Here is a 26,102-nt window from a genome sequence, read left to right on the forward strand (position 1 = left end):
TGTATTGAGGTGCTCCTGTATTGGGTGCAGTTATATTTATAATTGTTATCTCCTCTTCTTGGATGGATCCCTTGATCTTTATGTAATGTCCTTTCTTGTCTCTTGTAACATGTTTTATTTTAAAGTCTATTTTATCTGATATGAGTATCGCTACTCCAGCTTTCTTTTGATTTTCATTTGCACGGAAATATCTTTTCCCATCCCCTCACTTTCAGTCTGTATGTGTCCCTAGGTCTGAAGTGGGTCTCTTGGAGACAGCATATATATGGGTCTTGTTTTTGTATCCATTCAGCCAGTCTGTATCTTCTGGTTGGTGCATTTAGTCCATTTACATTCAAGGTAATTATTGATATGTATGTTCCTATTACCATTTTCTTAATTGTTTTGTTTTTGTTTTTGTAGGTCCTTTTCTTCTCTTATGTTTCCCACTTAGAGAAGTTCCTTTAGCATTTGTTGTAGGGCTGGTTTGGTGGTGCTGAATTCTCTTAGCTGTTGCTTGTCTGTAAAGCTTTTGATTTCTCCATAGAATCTGAATGAGATCTTTGCTGGGTAGAGTATTCTTGGTTGTAGGTTCTTCCCTTTCATCACTAGAAATATATCATGCCACTTCCTTCTGGCTTGCAGAGTTTCTGCTGAGAAATCAGCTGTTAACCTTATGGGAGTTCCCTTGTATATTATTTGTCGTTTTTCCCTTGTTGCTTTTAATAACTTTTCTCTGTCTTTAATTTTTGTCAACTTGACTACTATATGTCTTGGTGTGTTTCTCCTTGGGTTTATCCTGCCTGGGACTCTCTGTGCTTCCTGCACTTGGGTAGCTATTTCCTTTCCCATGTTAGGGAAGTTTTCAACTATAATCTCTTCCAATATTTTCTCAGGTCCTTTCTCTCTCTCGTCTCCTTCTGGGACCCCTATAATGCGAATGTTGGTGCGTTTAACATTGTCCCAGAGGCCTCTTAGGCTGTCTTCAGTTCTTTTCATTCTTTTTTCTTTATTCTTTTCCGCATGAGTGATTATCACCATTCTGTCTTCCAGGTCACTTATTCGCCCTTCTGCCTCTGTTAATCTGGTATTGGTTCCTTCTAGTGTATTTTTCATTTCAGTTATTGTGTTGTATATCTCTGTTTGTTTGCTCTTTAATTCTTCTAGGTCTTTGGTAAACTTTTCGATCTTTGCATCCAGTCTTTTTTCAAAGTCCTGGATCATCTTCACTATCATTATTCTGAATTCTTTTTCTGGAAGGGTGCCTATCTCCTCTTCATTTAGTTGTTTTTCTGGGGTTTTATCCTGTCCCTTCATCTGGTACAAAGTCCTCTGCCTTTTCATTTTCTCTGTCTTTCTGTGGCTGTGGTTTTCAGTTGCACAAGACGAAATACTGCTGATACTGCTTGATACTGCTGTCTGCCCTCTTGTGGAGGAAGCTATCTAGGAGGCTCCTGTGTGCTTCCTGACGGGAGGGACTGGCCCTTTATTTTTTAAACTATTTTTTTTTATTTATTCAAATATAGTTGATTTACAATGTTGTGTTAGTTTCAGGTATACAACAAAGTGATTCAGTTATACATATATATGTATTCTTTTTCATATTTCTTTCCATTATAGGTTATTACAAGATGTTGAGTAGAGCTCCCTGTGCTATACACTAGGTCCTTGTTATTTATTTTATATATGGTAGTGTGTATATGTTAATGCCAACCTCCAAATTTATCCCTCCCACCCACTTTTCCCCTTTGGTAACCATAAATTTGTTTTCTATGTCTATGAGTCTATTTCTGTTTTGTAAATAGGTTCATTTGTATCATTTGGGCTTTTTGGTTTGCTTGTTTGTTTGTTTGACTGTGTTGGGTCTTTGTTGCTGCGTGTGGGCTTTCTAGTTGTGGTGAATAGGGGCTACTCTTTCTTGAGGTATGTGGGCTTCTCATTGTGGTGGCTTCTCTTGTTGTGGAGCACAGGGTCTAGGCACACGGGCTTCAGTAGTTGCAGCACATGGGCTCAGTAGTTGTGGCGCATGGGCTTAGTTACTCCATGGCGCGTGGGATCTTCCCAGACCAGGGACTGAACCTGTGTCCCCTGCATTAGCAGGCAGATTCTTAACCCCTGCACCGCCAGGGAAGTCCCGTATCATTTGTTTTAATGAGAGCCTTTCCTGATATCCCAAGCAGCATGAGATGGACATGAAGGGAGCTGACCCTTTAAGGAAACCAGGGAGAGCATCCCATTGGCCTTTGGCAATGTGAATCCTCTCCCATTCATTTTGTAAGATTGGATTTTTGTGTACTTCTCCTGGTTTCCTTAAAGGATTGCATAGATCAGTCTCAGCCTTCCTTCCTTCCTTGTTTGCACTATGTAGGTTCCCCAGACTGAGAACAGAGTATTATGTAGTTGACTGTCAAGGTTAGTAAGGTAACCGAGGTTTCTTTGGGGGGCACCTGCTCTGGCCTTCCTTAGCAGATGCCTACTCTGCTCCTCTTTGTTGGGGACGGGATGGGCCATCGCTCTTTCTGGGGGCCCTTTGACTTCCTGATGGGTGATCAGTTGTTTCCACGTTCTAAGAGCCCAGCCCAAACATAAGTTATTTACTTCTAGATTGATGCAACTTTAACTGCAATTAATTGTTCTCTGAGGCCCAAGTGCAGATCTTTTTTTCCTCTTCCCCAGAGTAGTTCATTGTCTTAATTATGTTAATGGCAGAAAAAAGCAGCCTGACTGATGGCTTGATGAATCTGCAGCAGCGATTTCAGCCATTTGGATGCTGTCAGTTTGAGCAGCTGGGCCATCACTCACCTCTCTGTTGGAGGCAGACAGTCCAGTTAGCCCTCACCACTTCTTGGCTCTGTGTCTGCAGTGTCCACTGCCCAAGAAACAGATGATTAGGTTACTTATCTGCAAAGGGACCAAAAAAAAGTCAGGGAGATCATAGGAGAGAGAGAATCTACTTTAATGAAAAGTCTTGCCCAGAGTGGTGAAGGTTTTGAAAGGCACGGGGTGAGTATTCTGCACAGATGCCAACAAGAGATGAAAAGGGAGCTGGTCACCCACTCCCGCCCCATTCTCCTCCATCTCCCCGGGAATTCTACTTTTCCTAGTGCTGACAAGGCCACAGAATCACTGTCAAGTGCAGAATACATGCCTAGAGGGTTGGCTGTGAGACCACATTCCCTATGTCTTTCATTTCAGGAGGGTTGTCTTTGGCAGTTAGTAAGTTCGCAGGTATTACGTCCCTAGTAGAGCCTTTTTTCCAACTCTCTGTTTTGCACGTTTTCCAATCTACTGTAGAGTTGCAAGAATAGAACAATGAACTTCCATGTGTATCCTTCATCTTTATTGGCCAGCTGTTAAGGTTCTGCCACTTTGCATTCTTCTTTCTTCTTTCCCCTCCCCCACTCTCTCCCTGCTTCTTCTGTCTGTCCACCACCCAAGAGGTACACATGCACATGTATGTCTGTGGTTTTTTTTAAGCTCTTTATGTGTTTATTTTTTGATGAGTCATTTCAGGGTAGGTTGTAGACACGACAGTTCTCCCTGACATCCATCAGTGAGTGGACCTCAGTGGGTCACCAATGACCTAACAAGGTCATTCTCCTACACGAAACATTTGTCACCCTGGATAAATTTAACAAGGCTGTGATACTGTTTCTTACACGCCCATAGTAGAATTTCCCTCCAGTTGTCCCAATAACGCTCTTTATAGCATTGCTAAGAGCAAAAAGAGCCCTATAGATGCTGTGATGGGGCTGTGTGAAGGGTACAGGAGAACGGGGTGGGTGGGTTAGCCTTGGAGCAGGAGCTGTCAGAAAAGACCTCATAGAGGAGGCTACCCTTGAGCTGAGTAGCTGCTTCTCATTTAGACAAGGCAGGAGGGAGGGCAGGAAAAGGAAACAGGAGTGAACTCGCATGTGTGTGTGTGTGTACTTGTGACGGGAGGGTTGGGGTAGAAAGTGAGGGATACTGTGAGACTGGAGGAGGTTGGGGGCCAGGCTGGACCTTGTCTCTTACAGAGATTTTAGAAAGATGACTCTCGCTGTGGTGTGGAGAGTCAACAGTGGCTTACGTGACAGCTGGAAGGCAGGTTAGGAAGCGTCAGCCATACTTTTCCAGAGGGGGGCCACTGTGAGTGTCCTTAGCTGCTGATGGTCTCCCTCCGTCTGCATGCTAAGGACAGTTTTGGGGCTAGTGGATTGCCTCGTCATCCCAGGAAGAGTCGAATGGACTAGAAGCTGGGGCTCTCGTCCCACCTTTTTCCCTGGGCTGCCTCCTGACGCCCACATGTTAGGGACAGGAGAGGGGGTGCCCCAGCCATCCTGGTTCTGGTGTCCAGTGAACACTCTCCTCCTTCATCTGCTGAGGGAAAGAAGATGCTCTTGTTGGCCCGAAGCAGAGAATCATGTGTTGGGTGATGGACAAAACTTGGGGGCATTTGGGGGTCCGGAGGTTCCCCGCCCTCTGCTACACCTTCCCTGTCTCCTCCCCAACCTGTCCCCTCACCTGTGAAAGCAGGGGCTGACCTGCAGCATCCCCGAAGGGGCCCTGGGGTTCCCCGCCCTCTGCTACACCTTCCCTGCCTCCTGCCCAGTCTGTCCCCTCACCTGTGAGACCAGGGGCTGACCTGCAGCATCCCCGAAGCGGCCCTGGGGTTCTGATGCTCAGTGATTTGGGATTCTGGCTGGCAATCTTTTTTCTATTTGTTTTGTTTGAATCCTTCAGCTTCTGAGTTCAGAAATGCCAAGTTGGGGGAAATACCTTAAACTCTTGCCCTTTGCCAAAGTACCCAACGAAAGCGTAAACATCCACATAATTCTTTCCTTTTAATTTCAGTCTCGGGTGCAGACCTGAGAATTCCCATCCAGGGGTGGAACTGTTGCCAGAGGTGCCCCACCCCCGCCCACTATCAGAGGGTCCCCTGCCTGGGAGGGAGCGCAGGAATGGAGTGTTTCAGGAAGGTCTGGAGATGGGGACCTTGGTGGCCTCTTTTCTTTTTTGATTGATTTGACCTCAGTGGCTGGGGGCAGGGAGAGTGGTGGGGGGCATAGTTGCAAGGTTGCTGAAATGCACAGCCCCAACCTGCACAGCCTGGGTGGGGGGCATTCCTGGGGAGACCTCCAGTGGCTCTGTGGAGGGGGCAGGCGTGGGAGGTGCAGCCGGGCCCCCGTGAGCCTCCTCAGAAGGGCAGGCCCTGCAGAGCAGGGGGATGGCAGGTGAACTTGAGACACAGGAGGTAATAGCAGTGGCGTCTGAAGGCCGTTCTGAGCCAGGCTGCCCTTTTCCCAGGCAGCTCAGATCCTTGGGCCACTAGATGCTCAATTTCGTCAAGTTGTGGCTGAAAGAAAATTAAGACATCTCCATTAATTTGCATAGTTGTGTGTGAAATAATGTTTCTTCTTCTGTTTTATTATAAAAGTAAAGCAGAAAGATACTCAGAAGGAATGTAAAAATCACTCACTTCTGTCACCAAGAGAGACATGTTAAATTTGGGGTCTGTCTGTGATCCTTGGGTTGGGTTACACCCTCATTTTACATCTGGCTGCTGTCAGACTTAGCGAGGGTGTGTTGTCCTCTGACACAGTTTTCAAGTGAGATAGAAAAACATTAGAAAGGGTACCAGCCTCACCTCCCCAGTGGGCTGGGCTTTCCCCAGTCTCCTCTGAAATCTCTGTGCTTTGCTTCTCTCACATCCGCCTGTCTGTTTCACGTCTGCCTGTCTGTCTCATGTCCGCCTGTCTGTCTCATGTCCGCCTGTCTGTCGGGACACCTCACTCCCACTGTATCTCCATCCTTCCTGAGGAAGGGTCCCAGCAGCCTGAAGTAGGGGCAAGGTTACAGATCTGTGTGTGATATTATTGGTCAGCTATGCTTTTGTGGGATTTGGGGCCTCTGATGTGACAGAAGGACAGACTTGGCCATGTAGGGAGCAGTATAAACCAGCTGTGTGACCTCCATCAACCCCTCCCCTCACCTGGATGGTTCGGGGGTGGGGGGGGGGCCAGGGGGTTAGGGCTGGGCTTCCGGCTTCAGGACCCCGTGATTCCCAGTAGGAGGAGCAGAGTGAGATGCTGCAGGTCGACGCAAGCTTGTCTTGCAGCCGTGGGGTGGAATGGTAATACCCCGTAACCATGTCACCAGGTCACCGAGGGGTGGTAGCAGATCAGGGATGGTGAGGAGTTGCCTGCTTCCCAGAGAGCCCATCATTTGCTTTAAGTGACCTAATCCTTGGGTTCTCGGCATTTGGGGTTTGCAGCACCTGAGGGACCACTTGGATCCACTTTGGATGAACGAGGACTCCCTCAGTGCCTGGCGAGCATCCAGGTTTCCACCTGGCTTCAGTCATGGAGCCGATGACACAGCACGGCGGCCCTTGTGCCAGCCCATTTACCTCAAGCTTCTGTGTTAAGCGCCAGCCTGCTACTTTGTAACTTCTGCTCGTTTCTTCTGGCCCAGCCTGCAGGGCAGCCTCTACCCACGGCCCCTCTTCTCTGTGGCAGCCCTGTGGACACTGCCCGCTAACTAGCCTTACCTCCAGAGATGTGGGTTGGGCCCTTTCCACACTCCTTTCCTGCCCTGATCCTGTCAGGGTTTGTATGCTGCTCTTCCTACAGAGATCCCCAAACAGATGCTCTCAGTGGTGGGTCCTGGTCTACCTGGACCGCCTTTGATGCAGCACCAATGAGCCCCAGTACCTGTGTTTATGGGAACACACTTGAGCATCCCCCTTGGTTGTGCCCGATGGCAGGAAGAACACAAAAAAGCCTTTCGGAGCTATTTTCTTCATGCCTGTAAATGATGGGGTGTGAAAGAGGGCTGCATGTTAGCAGGGCACTGGCCGTGGAGGGAGAGACGGAGGCTGTTGTTTCAGCCCAGGTGAGCAGAGAGGAAAATGGCTCAGAGCAGTCTTGTCCACGAAGGTGGGTGGACATGGATGCTACCGCTGCAGCCACTTCCAGTTTCTTGGATGTTATTTCCTCTGATTTGTCACGTGTGCACAAATCAAAGGAACTGGTGCCTGGCACCAGCCCTTAGGACCTTGCTTGACGGGGTTGCAGCCCAGCTTTTCTCCTTTCCAGCGTTCTCCTGTAACCACAGGGCTTGCTGTCTGACTTTGTCTCCTCCGAGCGCAGGTGGTGCTTCCCACGTTCATTCTGGAGAAGCGGTCCTTGCTGGAGATGTACGCGGACTTCCTGGCGCACCCAGACCTGCTGTTGGCCGTCACTGCGGGGGCCACACCCCTGGACAGGGTCATTGGCTTCGTGGAGTATTACCTCACTGCCTTCCACGAGGGCCGCAAGGGCGCCCTGGCCAAGAAGCCCTACAACCCGATTATCGGCGAGACGTTCCACTGCTCCTGGGAGGTTCCCAAGGACAGGGTCAAGCCCAAGAGGACTGCTGCCCCCGCTCCCACCGGCCACGAACACCCGATGGGCGATGACCCTTCCAAGAGCTACAAACTGCGGTTTGTGGCCGAGCAGGTGTCCCACCACCCGCCCATCTCCTGCTTCTACTGTGAGTGCAAGGAGAAGAGACTGTGCGTCAACACTCACGTATGGACCAAAAGCAAGTTCATGGGCATGTCTGTGGGGGTCTCGATGATCGGGGAAGGTAAGGCACATCGCTGGGTGGAGCTGGGCTCTGACCGAGGGACGGTTGTGTACCTGATAGACGCTTGAGGGCTTGTGTGTGGAGTCCTTTGTTTTTGTTTCGTTATGGAATTGGGAGTAAGTGGGCGGGTTGGAAATACGGATGGGTTTTGCTCTTCGGGGACCAGGGTCTGGTCATTTCCCAATGGGGCCGAGGTGATGGAGTGAGTGGGATGCATCTGTGTGCCTGTTAGGCTGCCCACCTGGATCCTCACCTGCTACTCGTGTGTGAGCTGCTTTACACATCCTTTTATTTCCAGCTCTGTATGAATATCAGAGGTGGCTTCAGATCTATCAAATTGCATTTTTATTCATTCTCACTGGTTTCTGGCTCACAGACAGCGAGGATCATAGTGCTGCCTCTTCAAAATCTGCTCATAAATAATTCCCAAGGCCAATCTCTGGACACTGGGCTTGCAGTTCTGAAGTGAGAAGCCAGTGTAATGAAACCACTTGTGGATCACACGTTCCTCTCTTAGCAAATAGCCATGAATGAAGTGTATTCATTGTTTGAGGAAAACTACAGTCTTCCTTGTTAAATTCAGCAGCCTGTGTTAGTGGTTCTTCAGATTCTTTTGAGTCATGAATCCCTTTGCTGTAGGCTCTCAGGAAGAAAAAATGCAACACAAAATTTGGCTTTTGGTTTCAGGGTATACGCTGCTCCTTGGAAGCCCTTTCAAAACCCCAGGAGATAAGAACACCTTTCATTGGTTTAGCACGCTTTTATTGAGCACCTACTGGATGCCAGCCATTGTCTTGGGAGCCATGGGTACTCGAATGAGCAAAACAGACAAAAGAATCTGTTCTCACAAAGCTCTCTTCTGCTGGGGAAATACGATTGTGTGATGATTTGTAAAGTGTTAAGTTCTGTGGAGAAAACTTAAGGCAGGAAGGGACCTGGGAATGAAATAAAGGACTTGGGAATGGTGGGGAGAGAGCAGTGGAGCTTTGGGATGGGGTGGGGTGGCGGCTGGGAACACTGAGAAGATGACAATGGAGCAAAGACCCAAGGGATGATGAAGGACCCAAGAAAGTGATGAAGGACAGGCCTTGTTGATTACCCGCAGTGTGTGCCTGGTGGAGAGAACAAGGTGGGGGCCAGAGGCAGGGGCGTACTTGCATGCTGATCTGAGATAGGAAGTCTGTGTGGCTGGCACCGGGAGAAGGGAGGTGGGAGGGAGAAGATGAGGTCCGAGAAGTGACTGAGCCAGGTCACGTGGGGCTTCGGGGGGCCACTGCCAGGGGTGTTGGCTGTCACGCTAAGTGAGCTGCCAAACCCTTGCGGGCTTTGAGCAGAAGAGTATCATGATGTGACTTGCACTTTAGCAAGACTGTCCCAGCTGCTTGTTGAAACTAGACCATAAGAGGACGAAGGGGACGCAAGGAGACCAGTTAGGAGATTATGATAATGATGGTCCAGGCAAAAGATGATGGTGGCTTGGACCAGGGCAGGAGTGGTGGGGAGAGAATCCCAGTGCAGGCTGGGGATCTGGATGAATTCTAAAGTGGAGAGATCCTATGTGTAGGGTATGAGCAAGAGGTGATGCCACAGCTTTTTGGTTTTTTTTTTAAGATATTACATAATAATTGATTCTGTTCCCTACGTGGTGCACTTCATACCCATGACTCATTTATTTTGCAACTGGAAGTTTGTACCTCTTAATCCCTCTCATCTATTTCTCTCCTCCCCTCTGGCAACCACCTGTTTGTTCTCTGACTCTAGGACTCTGTTTCTGTTCTGTTTGTTCACTTGTTTTAGATTCCACCTGTAAGTGAAATCATACAGCGTCTGTCTTTCTCTGACTTACCTCATTTAGCATAATGCCTTCTAGGTCCACCTCTGTTGTCACAAATGGCACAATTTCATTCATTTTTATGATTGAAAATATTTCAATGTGTATTTATACCACAATTTTTTTATCCATTTGTTGATGGGCACTTAGATTGCTTCCATATCTTGGTGGTTATAAATAATGCTGCTATGATCGTAGTGGGTGCATGTGTCTCTTCTAATTAGTGTTTTCATTTTCTTTGGATAAATAGCCAGAAATGGAATTGCTGGATTGTATGGTGGTTCTATTTTTAGTTTTTTGGGAACCTCCATACTGTTTGCCACAGTGGCTGCAACAGTTCACATCCCATCAACAGTGCTCAAGGGTTCCCTTTTCTCCACATCCTCGCCACCATTTGTTTTCTGTGATCTTTTTCATGATGGCCATTCTGACAGGTGTGAGGTGATATGTCACTGTGGTTTTGATAAGTATTTCCCTGATAATTCTTGATGTTGAGCATCTTTTCATGTGCCTCTTGGCCATCTGTATGTCTGCTTTGGAAAAATGTCTATTCAGGTCCTCTGTCTATTTTTCAGTCGGGTTGTATTTTTTTTGATGTTGAGCTGTATGAGTTCTTTTTCTGTTTTGGATACTAACCCCTCATTGGACACATCTGGATCAGATATGAGGTATGAGAGAAAGGTGACACCAGGCTTTTGGCCTGAGCGACCAGGAGGATGGAGTAGCCGTTAACTAAGGTGGGGGAGACTGAAGAGGGGATTAGTTTGGGGGGAGAGCACAGGAGCCCAGTTAGGTTGTGTTGGGGTTTAGACATTCAAGAAGGGGGCTTGAGCAGACAGTGTCTCTACAGGCTGGCGTTCTGGGGGGGGGTCCCGGCTGAGGTTGAAACTTAAAGCCTGGAGACTTGTATATCTGTGACGGGTCGGCCTCTGACGTGCAGGATCTCAGCTCCCGCGTTCCTTCCAGGCAGCTGGTACGGGCTGTGGCCTTCATCACTGCACAGCCCTGGACAAACCCTTGATGCTGTGCGTGTGTGGGATACCACGTAACACCCTCCCCCAAGGCCCGAGGTCGTAGCATCCCTGGAGCAGAGCTAGGATTTGCTGCCCTCACGTTTTCTCTCTGCTTGAAAATTCAGTGAAGAAAGCAGAAGGTAGATTCTGGAGAGAAACTCTGGAAGGGCCCTTCCTGGCCGCCTACCCTGTGTGTTCCTACTGTGGGCGGGCCTGAGAGGGTCAGGGACCGTCTCTCATTCTCATGAGACTTTAAGCTTGTCCCAATCCTTTCAGTAGCTACATCCCCCTTTCTTTCGTATTACGTGCACACGTGCTCTGTAATGCACAATTTTCCTGATTTTTCACACAAAATGCTTCTAGGAATCTCCACACTTCAAAGCCAAAAGTTCTGATTCCTGTCCTCAGGGATCCTTTGGGGGGTGGGTTATGGGGAAGGGAGGGCAGGGGGAGGTGGGATGTTTTTCTTTTCCTCACCCCATTCCCTGCGTTGATCTAGCACCTTCCATGAATTTGTTGACTGGGCTTGAAGTGACACTTTTTTCCAACCTTTCATTTTTTCTTTTTTTTAAATTTTTTGGCCGCGCCATGCAGCTTGTGGGATCTTAGTTCCCCAACCAGAGATCGAACCCTGCAGCGCACCCCCTGCAGTGGAAGCGATGGGTCTTAACCACTGGACCACCAGGGAAGTCCCTCCCACCCTTCATTTTAAACATGAGATGGGCCCACTTGAAATTCTGTACATAAATACATGGGCTTAGATTTTAAATGATTGCCCTTAGACTGTGGCATACTTGGCTACGATAAAATGCCATTATCAAGTACTTCAGTGTCCCTTGAATTCCCCTAGGCTGCAGCTCAGAGACCTCCCCCGAATGGTCTTTCTGACACTGTTCAGCCAACCCCAAGGTGACCTCCATCCGTGGAAGGAGCCAGAGGCCCCTCTGCTTGGTACCCACCCGCACTGCTGGAGACACAGCTCATCCAGCTGCTCTGGAAACCTTTTCCCCCAAGAACTCCAGACCAGCTCCCCGTAAACAGCCCAGCCTCTGAATTGGTTCTGTGGGGACAGGCGGGGATCCATTGGCCCACAGATGCCACCATTGCAGAACCTGCAGACCAGTCCACCCCCGAGTTGCTTTCTGTGATTCTGTGCTTTCTTTCCAGAGTCAACGCCCTGTCGGAATATTTTGGTTCCTCAAAGTTATCTTACATTTATCAGTTTGAAAATCTTAATGCTTGGCCTTATGTTTATTGATAAATCAATTTGTGAGATTTAAAGCAAAAATCCCCCAGCTTGAGGACTAGCCATGGCCCAGAAGGGTAGATTATTCAGTGTTTTCAGCTTCTCTCAGCTCTTAGGCTAATTAAAAAAGGGCTTTCATTTGTGAGCCTGTTTGCAAGTCTAGTTTTAATATAGTCTTTTATTCATTATTAGGGACAGATGTTTGTATGCAATCCTGAAAAAGAGGATCCAGGGAAGGCATAATTGCTGGTGATTTAACGAGTGAGCGCACATTTGTGGATTTTCAGAAAAGAGCCCGGGAGTGTGGTCTCGCCAGGGCTTTAAACCAGCCTTGCTCTGGGGCTCACTTTTCTGGTTTCTGTGGACTTTCACCTTGATTTGGAAGAGGTTTTTCTGAAGGTGAGTGGGAGGAGGATGCCTCATCCCCCATGTGCATCACCCGTCGGCAGGCTTGGTGATTTCTTCTTTGTTCCCAAGTGGAGGTACCACCGCTAAGAATTCACCTGCCAAGAAATGCGGGGAGTGACCAGGATCCCAGCAGTGTAGCTGGCTGTGTGCTCTTAGCGAAGTTTCAGGGTCGCCTTTTCACAGCCCCGTGAGGTGCGGGTACCATGATCCCTGCATCACGGATGAGGCAGCTGAGGGGCAAAGAAGTTAAGGTTGCCAGGCTGGCGAGGGACCGAGGACTTGGAATGATCTTCTGAGATCTCATCTAGGCTTTCAAAAAAAATGGTGGCATATGCTCCAGGTAAATATGTTCTAAAGAAAACATCAGTGGTATGATCTTACTTCGCGAAGTTTATGTTTGTTAATGAGACCAGGAAGACTCAGAACGTGGTGCGTGTGGCTGTTGTGTGGTCCTTCCAAATGGGCTGGGGTCCCCAAGGTCCTGCAGGTCGAAGGCGGGAAAGGCCGACTGCAGAGGGGGACAGCATAGACATCAGAGGGGCTGTGGTGGACACACGGGCCCACTGGGAGCATTTTCCTGCCACGTAGTCCATCAGCGTGGAGGGCGGGGGTGGGGGACAGAGAGCTGCCTTCTCCGGGCCCTTGAAGGCAGGTGATGGAGGGACCGGGAGCTTCCTTCTTATGGTCTCAGGGCCCCTCCCGCTGCCACAAGCCCTGAAACTATGAGGATGCCGCTGGCACTTGGGGAACCAGAGGCTCGCAAGTAGAACCGGAGCAGGGCGGGGTGGGGCTAGTCCACGGGGGCCTCTCTCTCTCCAACTTCCACCTCCGGTTCCTCTTGACTCTTGGGTCAGACCTGTTTGGCATGAACAGACCTTGTCACCTGCTCCTCTCTGTTCGTAGCAACGTAATTCTAGGAAAGACACAAAGTATGCTTGGAAGCTAAAAGTACACCAGGTCTGGCCATTCTTCTCTCAGGGTCCTGAGTGCAAGCTGTAAGAAGCAACACATCAGTGTCGAATCCTCCTCTCGGACACAGGTCCATGCTTGTGCATCACAGGACAGGACCTCAGCAGTCACCTGGGGCAGCTCTGCCCCTTGAACTGTGGGAGGAGGGACGAGTGGCAGAGGAAGGGTGTCAGGTGGCCCAAGGCTTGGCTTTTGGGAAGATGGTGTCATTTCTCTGGGAGCTCTGGCGAGCGGGAGGTGGGGAGATGTCATTGTGCGCTCATGTTCCGCGTCTTTGCTGTAGTGGAGCTGTGCTGTCTCTGCATTCATGTTACATGTATTCAGTTCTGTTCCTGGTGAGAGAGAGAGATTTAAATGTTGCTGCCATCTCTGCCCCCAGTCCTGCCCACGTGATTGCGAGTGACCTGAGTTTGCTTTTTCTCGGGGGTCTTCGCTCCTGCCCGTGCTCGTGTATGGGCAGGCCTGACTTTGCTGGACTTACCTGGGGGTGAGGGTGCGGGTTCTGGACAAGCCTGATTTATTCCAAAAACTGTGGCTCACGGGTGACTCACGGAGTTTTCAAGAGTAAATTGAGTGACTCTTGAGCACATCTTCATATTGACTTTGGAAACTCAGCATTCGTGATCCCTCTGTAACCTTTACCTTGGACTCTCCTGGTGAGCTCCCCAGGGCTGAAAGGGACACACACACACTGTCTCTCTGCTAAGCAGGTTCTGGCTCTGCTGATTGATTGATTTTTTCATTTAATTTTATTGAAGTATAGCTGATTTACAGTGTTGTGTTAATTTCTGCTGTACAGCAAAGCGATTCAGTTATATACATATAGACATTCTTTTCCATTATGGTTTATCACAGGATATTGAACATAGTTCCCTGTGCTGTACAGTAGGAGCTTGTTGTTTATTCATTCTGTATATAATAGTTTGCATCTGCTGACCCCAAACTCCCCCTCCATCCCCCGCCCCCTTGGTAAGCACCAATCTGTTCTCTATGTCTGTGAGTCTATTTTGTAGATACGTTCATTTGTGTCATATTTTAGATTCTACATAGAAGTAACACCATGTGACATTTGTCTTTCTCTGTCTGACCTATTAATACTTCACTTAGTATGATCATCTCTAGGTCCATCAATGTTGCTGCAAATGACATTATTTCATTCTCTTTTAGGGCTGAGTAATACCTAGCTCTAGTGACAATTGAGATGCTTATCTAGCCTCAGAAGTACCAACCAGCAAACCAGCCATTTCCTCCTCCTCAATTAAAACTGATAATAATTAATGCTGCATTGAGTAGTTGTGAAGCCCCTGGAAGTGCTGGGCAGCCAGGAAGGGTCCCTGGGGCACACGGAGCCCCCTCCTCACTCTCCCTAGTGGAGGAACCGGGGGCCCAGGGAGGGGATGTCACTAACACCTCCATTTGCGTAGGTCTGGCTGAAGGACAGAACTGGGCTTCCTGAGGTCTTGCCCTTGACCATCTCCAGGCCCTGACTGGGCAGGAGTAGAGCTTGGAGGGCTTTTCTATAGGGAGCACATTCCCAATGTGGGGTGGGGGGGGGCGGGGAGGCTGGGAAGGCCCCTCGCACAGAGCAGACCTTAGGGAGCCCGTTGTGCTGGTTCCCAGGCCTCTGCCAGCCCAGGAGGTGCTGCCCTTGGCAGAGTGGGCCCTGTGGGTGCCCAGCCGGGCCAGCCAGGGCAGGGGCTGGGTGTCAAAGCACCAGCTGTACAGCAGCCCTGGGACATGGTATGTGTGGGGTGGTCACAGCAACCTTTTAGAAATTGTTCAAAACTGTGGTTCCTTTCCCTAGAAAAAGAGACAAACTCACGTCATCTCGTATTGTTTCAAGATGCTCAGACCTCTGCAAGACTAGCACTTGGCTCCCAGCGTGGAGAAGCCCTGATCAAGGGGTGGATACCCCGGTGGTGACAGCAGCTGTGCACTCTGCTTTGTAACTTCCCCAGGATCTTTGAGGCTGTCTCTGTTGCTCTCAGGATAAAGGCAGAATTCCTTAACAGGCTTTTTCAAAGTTTAAAGACAAGGGCTGGCCCCTGTAGACCTGGGCAGCCTCTGTACCTATGCCCACCACCTCCCTTTCTTCCCCAAGGCCCTTTTCTCAGGCCCCACCCCCTGTGCTCACCCCGCTCCTTTCCACCACAGGGCCTTTGCACATGCCTCCCCCTGCCTGATACTTTCCCTCCCCTCTTCCCCGACTCAACTCTTACCCAGCTCACGTGTCCCTTCCACAGGGAACCCTCCCCTCCCAGCTCAGCTCCTCCTGCTGGAGCCCCTGGCACCTCCCCCTCCCACCTCATCACAGGCACAGCTTTGTGTTTATGGGTGCTTCATTCACGTCCACCTTTCTCTTTGGCTCCTTGAGGGCAGAGGGCAGGTGTTCTCAGTGCCTCGCATGCAGGAGAGATGCAGCGAATAGATAAATGGCATATGGGTGGCCGGTCTTTGGAGAAGTGGGAGGTGAGATGTCTGTTGTGGGAGCGTGTTTGGTTTCTCATCTTTGTATCTTCTGGTCCCCAGTGGTGCCCAAAGCTCAGCTTCTGTGTGCACCTGTCGTGAATCGAATATCGGAGACAGAGTTTTGAGTTAAGTAGAAAAGGATAGCTTTATTGCTTTGCCAGGAAGGGGGACACGGCGGGCTCCTGCCCTTGAAAACTGTGTGTCCCAGCTGGGGAGGATTTGATGAGTTGTATAGCGATGATGGTTCCAGGGTGGGGTTGCTGACAAGATCAGGGTGTGTGCAGGGTCTCAGGTGCTCGGTCTCCTAATCTTGCTGAGTTTCTCTGGTCCCTTTAGTCTCGCCTCAGGTGGTTTCTTGGCTGCTCCTCCCATGATGAGCAACAGTTCGAATCTGCCCTTGGATGCAGGGAAGGTCACGGAGGCTGGAGTCTTGCCTACAAGAGACGGGGGACAAAAAAGCCTCCGTGCCCAGGAGCCCCACAGGGTCCTCCTTGGTTTCACCAGCTGCCTTCTCCTTGTGTGCGAGCCTAACGTGTCCCTCCTATTTTCCCCAGGTGTTCTGCGGCTCCTGGAGCACGGGGAGGAGTACGTGTTCACCCTGCCCAGTGCCTACGCCCGGTCCATCCTCACCATCCCCTGGGTGGAGCTTGGAGGAAAAGTCAGTATCACCTGCGCCAAGACCGGGTACTCAGCCACGGTGATCTTCCACACGAAGCCTTTCTATGGGGGGAAGGTGCACAGGTAGGAGGCGGCCAGGGAGACTCCCTCTCTCTCTGATCACGATGGCCCGGGTTCCTTGTCTCCATCAGAAGACTGGGTCCCAGCCATGGGATGAGTTGAAATTCAAGTTAACAGATCTTTTTCAGGTGACACATCTCACAGGGCCGTGTTTTGAACCCTCCCCAGGCTGGTGATGTGTTGGCAGAACACGCACCAAAGAACAAAGGGCTTCTGGGGTGATTGTACCCTCTCGCCCCCACCCAGGCCGAGGCCTGACCTGTGCTGATACAATTGGTCCGCGAGCTCCATGCAACATCCCAGATCCTGCAACTATGAGAGCAGGACCGTTTCTCTCCTTTTAGAAGCCAGGAAGCAGGTCCTGAGAAACAGCAGGAGAGGCCCACTGTTTGAGGGGAGAATCACCTTGTTTTTACAGCTCTAGTTATAGATTTTCCCCTTTGGAGCAGATCGCTGAATAAGGAGGTCCCCGTGTTTGACCTTTTTCTTGGAAAGCTTTTCTGGATGGCACTCACTTGGGGGTGTTGGCATGTCTCCCGGAATGTGGACACCCCCAATTGCTGTTTTGGAGCCAGACATCCCGGCTCACAAGAGCTGATCGTATATGTTTCTCCCCAGCTCATCCCCTGGTGGTAGCGTGAGGTCCGCTCTGGGTGGTGCAGTGCAGAAATTAGCTAAAGCTGCAAACCAGACGATTTCCCTCCCAGTGAGCCCGTGGTTAAAGCGTTAACAGCACTGCACGGACACCCTTCTGGCGTGCGCTGCCGCGAGGATTCCTGATGCCACTGGCTGTATTCAGGCTCAGGGAGAAAAATTCCGGGCCTGTGTTTGAGAACTCCAAATGCATCCCAAGCTTGGCCATTAGAAAAAGAGGACCTGGGCTCCTCCACCTCCCGTTTCTGCCTGCAGCAGGAGAGGGAGATGGGCTCTGTCTTTACCCAGAGCTGAGACCCGGATCCCCCAGGCCGGGTGGGTGAGGTGAGAGGCCACACATCTCTACCAGGGCCCTTGTGAAGCCCGGCTGGAGTGGGGGGGTTGACCTCGTTTAGTGATTGAAAATTTCTCACTAGACTCTTAACTCTTTTGGTGGTTGAAATATACACTTAGAGGCTATTTGAGGGAGGAAAAGGGTATCTTTTGTTTTTACTGAATTTTGTGATTTCCCCCCCAGTAATAACATCTTATAAAACCTTTGCGTGTTTATCAAAACTAAGAAATTGATGAAATTCAGCTAAACAAATCACAATATATAGTGATAAAATGTATAATTTTCAATTGCCTATCTAATTTATTGTCAAAATCAATAAAACAATATTAATTGAGAAAAAAACTAAGAAATTGGGCGGGGGATAAATTAGGACTTTGGGGTGAACATATACACACTACCATATATGAAATAGGTAAACAACAAGCACCCACTGGATAGCAGGGGAATATATTCAATATCTTGTGATAACTTCTAGGGAAAAGAATCTGAAAAAGGATATATACAAATATATGTATATTTGTGTACAACTGAATCACTTTGCTGTATATTTGAAACTAACACAACATTGTAAATTAACTTCAATTGAAAAAAAACCCGAAGAAATTAACATGCTGCATTCCTGTGACCTAATCTACAGACTTCATTCAGATCTTACCTATTTTCCCACTGATGCTTTCTTTTTTCGGCTCAAGGATATTAGGTCACATCTTAAGAGTTAGTCTTTGAGCAAAAGAGCAAAAAGCAACCCCATAAAAAAATCTCTAAATGTGACTATGCCTTTTGAAGTCGGTCTCTGTTCTGATAATCGTGCAAAGCGTGTTTCTTCGATGCTTCATTAATTCAGGGTCACAGCAGAAGTGAAGCACAACCCGACCAACACCATCGTGTGCAAAGCCCACGGGGAGTGGAACGGGACCCTAGAGTTCACCTACAACAACGGGGAGACCAAGATCATCGACACGACTATGCTCCCAGTGTACCCCAAGAAGATCCGACCCCTGGAGAAGCAGGGCCCCATGGAGTCCAGGTGGGGACCGGGCCGTGGGCTCCTCTCCAAGCCTGTTGTCCTCAGCACTTGACCCAGGGGGCAGAGAGGAAGCCCAAAGCAAAGCGGCCAGGAATCATGTTCTGATTCCTTTGGAAACTTGAATTGTCCTCTGTGTGTCACCTAGGAGTAGATCCTTTGTTGTTTTCAGTTTAGTTGATCTGCAGTCATGGGGTGGAGTATGAAGACAGCCGGCCCAGACTTTAATGCCTGTCCTAAAGGAGTTAGTTCATTGCAAAGTTAAGTACAGAGAGATGATAGTAATCAAAGAACTGTGTAGGGAAGCAATGAAATACTTTTTTTCTTCTTCTCATCAGATTAGCAACATAATTTTAAAAAATGCAGTGTTAGCCCGGCTGTGATAAAATTGACACCTATGCCCTGTGCTTGCCGTAGGAAGGTGTGCAGGTTAGCTGCATGCACCAGCAGCTTTCAGTTTGTGAGTTCACCTTTATCTTGTAGTCCACTTCTGAGAATCTCATCTAAGGGAAAATTCTTCAACTCACAAAAAGTTTTAAATATGAAATTTGGGCATTAAAAAAAACACTAAACAATAAAATGAAGAAAAAGAAACCATCTAACTGTGCAACAATTGGAAAATGGTTAAGTGAATTATGGAGAATTCACTCTATTGTCTGAATACTCTACAGCCACTTAAAGTGATGTTTATGCAGGTACAGATGCAGAATCTTCTGGAAACCTGCCATTTTAATTTTTTAATCCAGGAGGTCAGCCAACTATGGCCCAGAGGCCAGATCCCACCTCTGGCTGATTTTTGTAAAATTTTACGGGAACACAGCTGCATCCATTTGTTTGTATCTTGTTTGTGGCTGCCCTCTTGCTACAATAGCAGCAAAACAGTTGCAACTGAGACCAAAGGCCTGCAGAGCCTATAACGTTTACTCTCTGGCCCTTTACAGAGAATGTTTGCTGGCCCCTTCTCTTACCTAAGAGCATGCTGCTCTATAGAAAGATGATGTAGGGTTAAAATGAAATTACAGATGACTCTGCGAAAGGGTTTGCCATTAGAAGAAGAGTTTATAACGAAATTGGAAATGTGCTTTTTATGCAGAAACAAAGCAGGGATACCAGTGTGTATAAATCATAGATATAAATAATAGATTTTGATAGAAAGAGGGCTGCAGTGTCCTGGAACTTGGCTTTGTGGTGGAATTAGTCCACTCGTTCATATTGATCAGAGGGTAACCTTCTCTGTGTCCGAATGGAGGGCGTGAACCCAGCGCTTTGGGCTGTGACAGGAAGGAGTCCCTCCCCAGCCCGTGTGACCTCTGGTGATGCCTCCCCAGAGTTGGGAACCCTGGGTTCCTGTCATAGCACCACTTGTTTCTGGTGTGGCTGTTGAGAACGAAACTATGATTCCTTTGAGCTGTTCTTCCAAGGATATTGAGTAGGTTAGCTCCTCCTCAAGCCTTGGGAACTCAGAATTCCGCCGGGAGCGGAATGGATGGAGGATGGAGTCTGGAACCAGAGAGAGGAGGGTGAGGATGGAGTCTGGGACCAGAGAGAGGAGGGTATCGCCTCTTCTCATCCCACATACGTGGACTTCACTGAAACCTGGACCTGTGCTGTTGACAAACCCAGCAGCGCACCTTGTTCTCTGAGGCGAGAACGGCCTTGAGGTGCAGCGCCTGCCGCTCAGAGCACCTGAGCCCAGTCACCTGTGCCAGGCCTTACCTGCAGAGGCCAAAGAGGGACCACCTAGTGGTCTCAGCCCCACAGTGGCCCGGACCCCACCAGCGCCCTTGGAAGGCAACCCCTGCCCCATTAACGGAAGAGTGGAGCTGCTCTTAGGTCGGCACACACACCTGTCGGTGTGCTCACGTCACTCAGAGCCCCGTGCACACAGGCACCCTGCCGGGCTGGAGCCCTGCGGGTGTGGGCGCCCGCCACACCCAGCCCGGCCACCACCTGGCCCTTGGCCACCAGGGCCTCCCCTTCTAGCAAGGGCTCCCCTGGGCTTCCTTTTTGCTTTTCTCACTGACTTGCCCCCACCCTCCCTGCCCTGAAGGCTTTTCTGCCTTTCGCTTTGGCCTGAAGTTCAGAGCCTTCCCCAGCCGAGCCTCTGGCCCTGCCCCTCCACAGGGGCCTTGGTTGGACTGTGTGTGTGTCTGGGCAGAGCCCTTGACCTATGGGCTGGTTCTTTGCTCCCCACCCCATCTCTAGTCCCTGCGGCTCTCTACCCTCTAAATTTGGGGCTGCTATTATATGATGGGATTTATCAGGGGAGGTTCCACCCTGAGAGCACCTGCACCCTGGATGTCCGGGCACCCAGTCCTTCTGTCAGCGCCAGATACGTGTTGAGGGTTCAGATGATGGAGAAGACTGATTTGACCGGTAGCCCTCCCTGTCTCCTTCCCCACTTCCTTTCCTGTTTTAGTCCATCTTTTCCCCTCTTAAGTCAGGTATCAGGGGTGGTAGAAAGAGCAACGGCTGCGAGGCTGGTCGGACCTGGCTTTCTACCTGCTTCCAGAGGTTTCTCCTGTGTAAGTCAGGAGCCAGGGCACCACTGTCCCCTCTGCATGGTGGGGCGCTGGGCAGCGGCCAGCAGGCTGGCCTTGCAGGCAGAGCCCAGGGTCCATCAGTTCCCTCCATCGGGGAGCATCTGCTTGGCCCCGGCTGCAGAGGCATCATGTCCCCAGAGCCAGGGAGGGGGTGCTCGCTGTGAAGTCCGCTGGTCCCCTTGTGCGGAATCCCTGCTGGTCCTGATGTGCTGAAATGAGGAAGTGTCCCCCTTCACCTCAGTGCTGGTCCTCCCCCTCCAGCACATAGTGGGACTCGGGGGGCCCTGGGGCTTCCTGAAGAGGGAAGCTACTGCCTTCTCCAGTGAATGAATGAATGAATGAATGAATGTGTCTCACTTTGTGTGTGGACACGGGGAGGTGACAGGGTCCCCCAGTGTCTGTCACTCCTAATACAGGGATCCCAGTGGGAGAGCAGCCACTGTTCACATCCATCAGCTTGCTGACCTCGGGCAGGTCATCTCATTTTCTGTGGATTTTGTTTTTCTCCCCTTTACAATGGGCTGATCGTATTGCATCCGTATCACTGGGCTGTTGAGATGATGGGATGAGCTCATCCACATGTAAAACGCTTAGGAACATGGTGAATGCCGTGCAGAAGGCTCTGCTGTAGATTTGCCTGGAAGAGCAGTTTGATTGCTCCTGTGATCCTTAGATTGGTCCCTAGATGCTGAGAGCGCTGGAGGGGAGAGGGGATTCAGACCCGGGTGCAGATGGGGCTCTGGGCCCCTGGAGTGAGCTGCCGCCACCCCTGCCCCCAGCACAGGACCGCAGCCTCAGGCCGTCGGCCCTGCCTGACTGTTCCCTGGCCCCACGCCCCTCCAGGAACCTCTGGCGGGAGGTGACCCGATGCCTGCGGTTGGGGGACATTGACGGTGCCACCGAACAGAAGCGGCGGCTGGAGGAGAAGCAGCGCGCGGAGGAGCGGAAGCGGGAGAACCTCCGGGTGCCCTGGCGGCCCAAGTACTTCATCCAGGAGGTGACCCGGCTGGGTGACCTGGGTGGGCGGGCTGTTCCCTGTCATGGCCGTGGGACGGGCAGGGAGGGTCTGGGAGGTCTGGGCGTCGTGGCTCCAGCGGCACCAGGCTGCTCCCCCGGCTCCTGCACCAGGGAAGTGCACCGCCTGTGGGAAGCGCATCCTGCTTAGCAGAGGTCACAGCCCTGCGCCTCTGTCTTCAGTAGCAAATTAATCGGGAAGCCCCTTAGCCCAGCTCCACACCTGGGTGGGTTGGAACCTTCCTGATGAGCAGTACCCCTTCAGAGCCTTACCTCCCTTGGGCCCAATGGGCCCAATGGGATGGACGCGCTGGGGAGGCCCGCGGGGGTCGTCGTCCCTGCGGCTGCTGCTGGAAGTAGTATTGGAAGGGGAACTTCCTCCCCAATGCCCCTCACCCCCTGACTGCCCACCTGCTGGGTGAGGCACTGTGTACCCAGTTGTGGCGCAGCTGGTCAGTCCTGGCAGCATCAATGAGAGGAGCAGGCCAGTGAGGATGGGACAAACCCCAGAGTCTGTTTCTAAAGGGTTGGATGCCACTGACCTCCAGGCCATCACAGGCTGATTGCCCAGTTCATGAGAAGCAAGCAACTGGAATTTTTATGAGATCTGATATTCACCTGGTGTCAAGGAATTTTTAAAAAATTAAACACTAAGAACCAATTGAAATCTGGGCATTCCTTGCCCAGGCACTGCAGGTGTCTGACTTGGAAGGATGTTTCCACGTAGCTGGAGGGCTGCAGGGAGAGTTAGTGACCTTGAGGTGGGCTTCCGGTCGGGAGCGGGAAGCAGCCGCCTGTCTCCCAGAGGGCAGGAACTAGGCTGTGAGCTGAACGCAGACTCAAGGTCGGGTGCTGGTTCAGAAGGAAGCCTGCCTGGAGATCCCTGTCTGGAGGCCTTGTCCAGGGGAGGCGACTCTGTATGAGGCAGGGTTCTCCTGAGAAACAGCACAGAACCAACAGGAGAGAAATTTATGTAGATCTATGATGAGATTGTGGAGGCTGAAAAGCCACAGGATCTGCAGGGTGCAGGGTGGAACCACAGGAAAGCCAGGGTGTGATTCAGTCCAAAGGCCTGAGACCCAGTGGAGCTGATGGTGTGATTCCCAGTCTGAGGGCAGAAGTCAGGATGAGGTGTCACTCAACCGTGAGGCAGCAGAGAAAGGGCCGATTCCTGTTTCCCCCAGCTTTTGTTCCATTCGGGCCCTGGGCAGACTGAATGACGCCCACCCACGTGGGGGCGGGATATTGACATTATGCCACCCACCAACTCAAATGCTACCCTTATCTGGAACCCCCCCCCCTTTTAAAGTTGCACCTTAAAAAGTAAAATGACAACAACCAAAAAACATCGTTTTTTCCCCGTAGGGTGTAAGGAAAGCCAGCCTGTTTATAGCAGGAGGCTTGAGGATGTGTGACGTATACAGATCATCCCAGCGCCAGCATGGTTACCATTCAGTATATCCCTCAAGTCTAGCAGCGGATAGCATACCATTTCGATTCTTGCCTTTCCTCACTGGTATTTGACTGGTGCCATCTCCCGTGTGCGCCTGTCTTTGTGACTGCTGCCTTGTGTGTGCCCTTTGTCGGGTACTCCCCTCCAGGCTGGTGGGTGGTAAAATCACTGGTTGGGACAGATTCCTCCTATTCAGGCCCTTGTCTTTTCTCTTCCCTGTCTGTTGGTCCAACTACCCTCTTTTTTTTCCTGCCCCGCTGTTTCAAAGGCCTTTTATTTTATTTTAATTTTGCCAACTAGTCTTCCTTGATGTAAACCAACGAAGCCCTCCCCCTCCCCTTTGTTATTTTGGTCGTTTCATGGGGTTTCCTCCCAAGATGTGAAGATCCCATGGGCTCTAAAAAGCAGCCAGGTTTAGGAGGGGTGGTGAGACCACCAGCGTGGGTTGGCTGTGAGACAGGAGAGGCAGGCACACGGGTCAGTGGTCCTGAGCAGATGGTAACCAGCGCTGCATGGTACTGTGTGGTACTAGCGTAGGGTGGGGGGATACCCTTGCTTCTCCCCTTGCCTTGCCGGCAGGTCTCCATGTAATGATGTGTCCTCTCTCTTGCAGGGTGACGGCTGGGTGTACTTCAATCCCCTTTGGAAGGTGCATTAATGGGTGGAGATGCAGAGCTTTCTGAAATAGCCCTGTTTTTGTAGGAATTAAAGTGGTACAGTATCAAGGTTCTGCTGGTATTCCCTGAGACCTCTTGAGAGCATTCAAGACATGGTATCCGAGAGAGAAATTACATACTGTGAAAAATGCACCCCCAGACTCTACTATGGGATGGAATTTATTCAAGAGCCATTTGGGGCATGTGTGTGCACACACACCTGTGTGCGAGCTCTTGGCACACTGTATGTCCACACGCACGCGCTGTGTCTGCTGGATATTATCACACATGTAAATAGTGCACTTACAAATACTGAAGTGGGTAGTTATGAGCTCCTTTTTATCAATGAGGTTTGAAGTTTTCTATTTTTCACTTTGCCAAAAAAGTTTTGCACTCACAAAGTATTCTCTAGTTGACAACTCCTGTCCAAACAAAGGTGAACTGGCGTGGCCCAACTGCTGTCCGTCTGGCAGAAGGTGGCCATCATTTCAAAGTCATCGCCGTGATTCCCACTCCCCTCCCAAGGCCGACATTTGTTTGTCCGTACTCAAGACAGATCAACTCCATTTCCTGCTGGACGGAGAGCGGGCAGCAAGCTGGTGAAGGTTTATGCCGAGTCTTCCAGAATGCAGCGTCTCTGGGAGAGCCCAGAACCAGGCCTGCCTTGGAATGGTACTCCCATCTCCTCGCCTCAGAAGCTTTCTGATAATTTCTCATGCTCAAAGCTCTAGTCATACAATTTTCAGAAGCTGCTTCTTTCATGGTAGAAAACAAGTCCTATGGAGACTTCACTACTTTTATCTTGAAAAAAGGGCTTTAGACATAAAATACACGCATGCATATACACACATATACCACCACAGCCTCAATCTTGTATTTTGTTTGGGGAAAGAGAAAATAATAGCCTGTGGGTTTTTTTTAAAGTGCACCTCTCTTGCTTGACCCAAACTCTGCAAGGAAACCACTGTGATTAAAACATCCGTAAAGCCTGCATACGTGTTCCATGGTTTCAGTTCAGTTTCAGTCTTCAGCCTTTACAAATGGGGTCACAACATGGCCAGAATATAAAGCGAGGAGAAAATGAAGTATTCGATCTTTGCTCAAGGCTTAAGTTATTTTTTACTGTGCCACTCTAATGAGAATATTTATACAGTCCAGTAGCATGAATGCTTCTCTGTAGTAATACTAATTTTGTGCCTTTTGTCTGCTTTCTTAAGACCAATTGTTAACACTTTGTAGATATTAGACAGATATATTTCGATTAAATACTATACTTACCTGTGTGTCTGTGTCTTATTTTTAGGGATTCCAGAGTTCTGTTGGTATTGGTGGCTCTAAATGAACTCCGATTTTATTAAGGTTAATTTGATGTAAACAGCAATCATATTTTCATCAAAGCATCATGTATGGATATTTTCTGAAAAGGTCATGAGAACACAACTCACATCTAGTGAATAGTCTTGCTTTGAGAGAAGTGACTTGCCAGGCAAAACCATAAAGTAGGCCTGTTCTGGTCCATCGTCTTAAAACATCTGGGAGAGTAAAGTGTTTGGAACCATTTTATTTCTGAGAGGTAAAGTGGACTAGATGCTATTTTGAGAAGAAAATCCTCAGTGAGAAGACTGAAAAGTAATCACTGTGGTGGTTTTAGATCTTCCGGTCTTATCCCAGAGCTTAAACTATCTGGGAAGTGAAAAATGGAGAAGAGTCACGTTTCTTTTTTTTGGGGCGGGGGGGAGAGGGGGTTCATTTTGCCTTCTCAAAAATCGTGAAATATATAAAAAAGATTTACATAAAATATACTACAGCTGCAAGAATAATTATAAACACATGTACCCTCTGCTTAGGGAAAGAAACCTGTTTGTTCATACCTTAAAAGCCACCTTTGCGCCCTGACAAAATAATGCCCCTACAGAATCCCCCTCCTGGACCCCAGGGGTGACACTGCCTTGACTCCTACTAGAGTAATCATCCTCTTGGCTTTTTTTTTTTTAACCATATAAACTATGTGTATATTTTTAGAGATCATAGTTGGTTTTGCCTATTTTTGGACTTTGTACGAATGGGATTATAGCATAGTTTGCTTATTTGTGCTAACATTTTGTTGATAGGTCAATGCATGCTGTTAGAGGAGTTGCTCTGTTCATTTTCTTATTTTTAGCT

The 26,102-nt window shown here is 49.5% G+C and overlaps 1 protein-coding gene across 7 annotated transcripts in view; it reads left to right on the forward strand.

Annotated features, from left to right (window-relative positions):
* OSBPL10 (oxysterol binding protein like 10) overlaps positions 1-25,295 on the forward strand; it is a 312,125-nt gene extending 286,830 nt beyond the window's left edge. For 3 of the 7 annotated variants that reach the window (XM_057706433.1, XM_057706429.1, XM_057706427.1), the window contains 5 exons: positions 7,110-7,587; positions 16,078-16,264; positions 18,094-18,276; positions 21,660-21,813; positions 23,897-25,295. In XM_057706433.1, coding sequence (XP_057562416.1) covers positions 7,110-7,587; positions 16,078-16,264; positions 18,094-18,276; positions 21,660-21,813; positions 23,897-23,941 — 1,047 coding nt within the window. In that variant the 3' untranslated portion in view covers positions 23,942-25,295. The remainder of the gene's footprint in view (positions 1-7,109; positions 7,588-16,077; positions 16,265-18,093; positions 18,277-21,659; positions 21,814-23,896) is intronic. The other 4 variants (XM_057706434.1, XM_057706432.1, XM_057706428.1 and 1 more) reach the window with 3 other exon arrangements.
* The last annotated feature ends 807 nt before the right edge of the window (positions 25,296-26,102 follow it).

Source organism: Hippopotamus amphibius, chromosome 13, assembly GCF_030028045.1.
Source record: "Hippopotamus amphibius kiboko isolate mHipAmp2 chromosome 13, mHipAmp2.hap2, whole genome shotgun sequence".
NCBI lineage: Eukaryota > Metazoa > Chordata > Mammalia > Artiodactyla > Hippopotamidae > Hippopotamus > Hippopotamus amphibius.